We start from the raw sequence: 4,541 nt of genomic DNA, 5'->3' as shown, positions 1-4,541 counted from the left end.
TTATTAATAATTTATATTAATTAAAATATAATATAAATAAATAAATAAAACAGAAAATAAAATAAATAATATATATTAATTAAAATTTTCTTTAATTAATAATAAAATAAAAAGTAATAATCATAAAAAATTATAAAACAAATGATGAAAAACTACTTAGGGTCGCATTAACACATGATAAGGGTGGCATTAGCCACCCCATATTAATTATTGATGTGGGGACGCAAAGAATTTAGCGACTTAGCTTGTTAATTAGATGATGCATGATTGTAATTAGGAGAAAGAGATGGAAGATATCATCGATCGATCCCCAAATGGAATGAAATGAATTATTATTACCCTATCTACAAGCAGATACATAACTAAGAATTACTTGTAACATATATATATATATATATATATATATATATATATATATAAGATGCTGGAAATTGGGGATGAAGTATTAGCTACAAGGACAGTTTGAGGTTGAGATCAGGAGCTGGTGCTTCTTGTCGTTTTTCTTTGTGGGGTTGGTTGAGGTTGAGATTGAGGGTGAGGTTGAGGTGGTGGTAGTGAGGTGGAGGAGATGGGTGTTTGCAGAAATCTTGGCATCGGAAGGAATTAGAGGAAGATGGTGATTGTAGATGATGTAACTTTCTGGTCTTGTTGTGGATCTTGTCTTCTTCTGCCATCAATTCTTGTCTTCTTCGATCCCGTGCTTCTCTAAACCTTGTGATGAGGGAAAAGAAAATCTCCATCTTCTTATCATCATCCTCATACTCATACTCATCGTCTTCCTGCAAAAACTGGAACTGGTTATGTTCTTGCTTGGTGGTTTCCATGGAGATTGATGATGGATATATGAGCTATGTGTATATTTATATATAAATATATATATAGAAGAAGAAGAAGACGACGACGACGAAGACACATAGAAAGAAAGAAAGGTTAGGACTTGGCAATCTGGTAGGTATTGGCGTACGTCAGTTTCTTTCTATCCATGGATTCCGGCTTACGTCATGTTACGCTACGTCACTATGATTATGATGGTGTGACGCCCCGCCCATCTCATAATTCCATGCAGATTTTGATTTTTCCAACACATTTCGAGGCCGACACCCTCAACTTACTTTCTTTCGACTTCGACTATAAGTGTCTAGTTGGTTTGAACTTTGATTTGTAGATTTTCGATTGGTTGGAGCTTGACTTTAAAGATCAAAAGTACCAGAAAGTACCTGATTGATGAAACAAATACATGTAAAACTATGACGTTATGAAACAATATATGTGAAACAATATCTTAAGTCCTAACATTTGATAAAAAAAAATTATGTAAAAATTTATTTCTAAATCATTTCTTATGAAATTTGTAACATTTTTATGGTTCTCATTTGATTTAACATCTTTCTATATGTGTGTGTGTTTTTTTGCTTGAAAAATTTCATATAAATGTAATCAAATTTGATCGAGTTCTTTTTAGAGAATCAACTTTTACAATTATGATTTAAAAGTTTAAAATAATTATTTTATATATTTAAGGGTATTATTTAATTAGGGTTCAATAAATATGTGGCTACTTTAATATGAGCTTAGTAATTAAAAATATATTACCTAAAATTTTAAGCACATGTACTTTGAAATTAATTTATTAAAACAAATAAAAAATACAAAGAAATTAAGAGAGATTATATATCATATATATGAACGAAATGGATGGATATATTACTAGACAGCAGTAATACATAAGCTTGAATACATTATTATTTAAAGCTTGAGATCTACATCAACCCCAGCATGAGGCACCCAAGATCCTGCATGTATGAACTTGTCAGCAGAATACCCTTTTGCATACTTCTTAGATTTGATGACCATATAACCCTTCCATTTCGTGGGCCTATCTTCCGTACTGGCAGCAGCTCCCTTGTTATAGAACTCCCTAATCGAACATGTGTCGTGATATTTGTTCCCCTCCGGCTCATACATTTTCGTCCATCCTTCTGGTTCAAGCATGCTTCCTATTTCCGTTTGCATCACCATTTCTTTCGAGTATTCCTTGTATGGTCGTCCCAGGTACGTTTTCACGTGTCCCTGCACCGCCTTCAGCTCTTTCGTTGCCTTGATCTTGCACTTTTGAAGCACCACGCCTCCTTTTTCTTCATTTTTCATTCTTCTATCCGACAGTATCGTGTTGTTTTGGTTCTTTCCCGGTTTCCTAACGTAGATCACAGAGTCTTGGATGTAAGCCCTTCCGCTTCCGAAGATGAAGTCCACGGTTCCATAGATGGTGCAATTCTTGTAGAATTGATCATGTGCATGATAGTATAATGTGTTCTGGTAACCCTCAAAACTACAGTCTACCATTAGTGTGTGTGGGGACATAGATCGGAATGCCACTGCCTCAAGTCCTGATTCGCCGATGGTGTTTCTAAATGCTATACCTCTTGCCATGAATCTTTCCCCTTGAGCAATGAATGTTGCAGTTTGGGAGGCTCCACACTTTGAGAATGCATAGTTTTCGCTGCCTGTAATGATTGTCTTGTCATGACCATCACCATACATAAAAACGTTGTTTTGTTCTACAATGATCTGGCCCTCGTTATATTCACCAGCCTTTATATGAATCACATATCTTCCTTTGTGATCAGAAGGATAAGCAGCAAGGGCTTCTTTAATGGTCTTGTACTGACCACTACCATCTTGGGCCACGACCACATTGGGTTTCACGTTCGTTATGTCATCAATAGATTCGGGTTCAGGAGTTTTGAAATATGCTTGTTCTATGTGTTCATATTCATCGTGCTCGTGTTCTTCTTCTTCGTCGTCAAGAAGCCTGCGGTGTCCAGCTATCGCGCCATGGAAAAGATCCAACTCAACCCCAAATTCCATGAGGATATCTGGGATATTGTACATGATCTTTTCGGAATTATACGTATTCTTGTTGGCAGCTTCCAATGCGTTTTGCATATCGTTTTTGAGCTTGTCATCTTTGATCTCCTCGACACATGTGGTTTGGTACGCACGAATGGCTGTGAGTCGTACAAGGATAGGGTCGGTTTGATCGGGTAGATCGGCTAGTTTCTGCTTCGATGCAACTTGGAGAAGATGTTGGAGCTCATCGGAGGCCTGGCCTAACAAAGTCTCACAATTCTTGAGGTCAGCTCGAGCATACTTGGAGTAATCATCCTTCTTACCATGCAAATCCTTCCTGAGAGAAGTGGCTTTCTCGGAGGCTATTTTGAGTTCATCAATGGTGGCACGGAAGGAAGCAAAAATGTAGTCCTTTTTGGTGGATGAGGAGTTCTTGGAGACGTCTTCTAATGCATCATGGCAGGCGTCTGTATATTCGGTGGGTTTGCAGATGGTGTGAATTGCCATGCTGTTGAGTGGAGTATCATCGTCGTCACTTGTTCCATGTTTAGCCACCAAAGCAACGACACCAAGAATAAAAAGGATTGACAACCCCATTGATAACACGGATGTGACTAAATGATTAGCCATGGTTAGATCTTCTTCTTATTTAGTAGCTACTTACTTGGAATCAAAATCAAAATCAAAATCAAAATAGAGAGAGAAAGAGAAAGAGGAGAGGGGGGGTTGGATGTTTGCTTGTTCCCGATCGATCGATTATTGGTTGTCCTTCTTCTTAATTACAGACAGACAGAAAAACAAACAGACGGACGTGTATGTTAGCCGGGAATGAAAGAAAAAGCTAGGGAACAAGCAAACAAACGTGCGGAGACGGAGATGGAGATGGATGTTGTATCTATCTCCTATCTCTATCTCCTATCTCTACGATCTCTATCTCTAGCTCCAATTATCTCATGGATATGAGAAAGGAGGATCTGATGAGAGGTTATGTATACACCCACATATATATATACTCCTCTCAGGTCCATCTTACTATAAATAGCATCGATCCATCTTCCCTCGCATTTCACGCTCTTCCATATGACTCCTTCAAATCTACACTTGTTCTTCTCATCCAATCAAATGCTTTTAATTACGTACGTTCATTTTTATAACCAAAAACAAATTAAGACGCCAATATACTACGGTGTATATATTGTTCGAAATTATATATATATATATATATATATATATATATATATATATATAGGGTATATTTCTTTTACAATCTTGTGCATTTGTACAACCTTTGCAACCCAATTAATTGAGATATTTATAGAAATTATTGGAGTTCATTTATTATGATTTGAATATTTATGGAATATGAATAGAGTTTATTAATTATGATTAATACTTTATATTAGAAAACAATTAATTGATTAAAAATTGAATGGTTGAGATGAGGGTTGTATAGGGTGTAGGAATGGCAAAGGGTGTAGAATAACATCCCTCTCTATATATATATATATACTAGAAGAGTACTCGCGCAATGCAGCGAGACAAATCTCGATTTTAATGATCTATTTATTATGTGTCTTTGTAGATGTTATAATACGATTTTATGTGTTTTTAAGAAAACAATAATGATTTTATTTTTGAATAAAATATAAATTTGAAAATATAATAAAATTTTGAAAAAAAATATATCAATA

At 35.7% G+C, this 4,541-nt stretch overlaps 1 protein-coding gene across 1 annotated transcript; it reads right to left on the bottom strand.

Annotated features, from left to right (window-relative positions):
• Positions 1 to 1,746: 1,746 nt before the first annotated feature.
• Positions 1,747 to 3,480, bottom strand: LOC112517789 (pectinesterase-like). Its single transcript, XM_025125163.1, has one exon. It carries the CDS (start codon positions 3,478 to 3,480, stop codon positions 1,747 to 1,749), a length of 1,734 nt encoding a protein of 577 aa, XP_024980931.1.
• Between the last annotated feature and the right edge of the window lie 1,061 nt (positions 3,481 to 4,541).

This window comes from Cynara cardunculus (genome assembly GCF_001531365.2).
Source record: "Cynara cardunculus var. scolymus isolate 2C chromosome LG 9, CcrdV1, whole genome shotgun sequence".
NCBI lineage: Eukaryota > Viridiplantae > Streptophyta > Magnoliopsida > Asterales > Asteraceae > Cynara > Cynara cardunculus.
The sequence above is the reverse complement of the archived record's forward strand: the minus strand, read 5'-3'. Positions and strand labels throughout refer to the sequence as shown.

What these genes read in the sequence shown, in the direction of transcription:
- LOC112517789 (XM_025125163.1), bottom strand. Translation starts at nt 3,480, where the DNA reads ATGGCTAATCATTTAGTCACATCCGTGTTATCAATGGGGTTGTCAATC.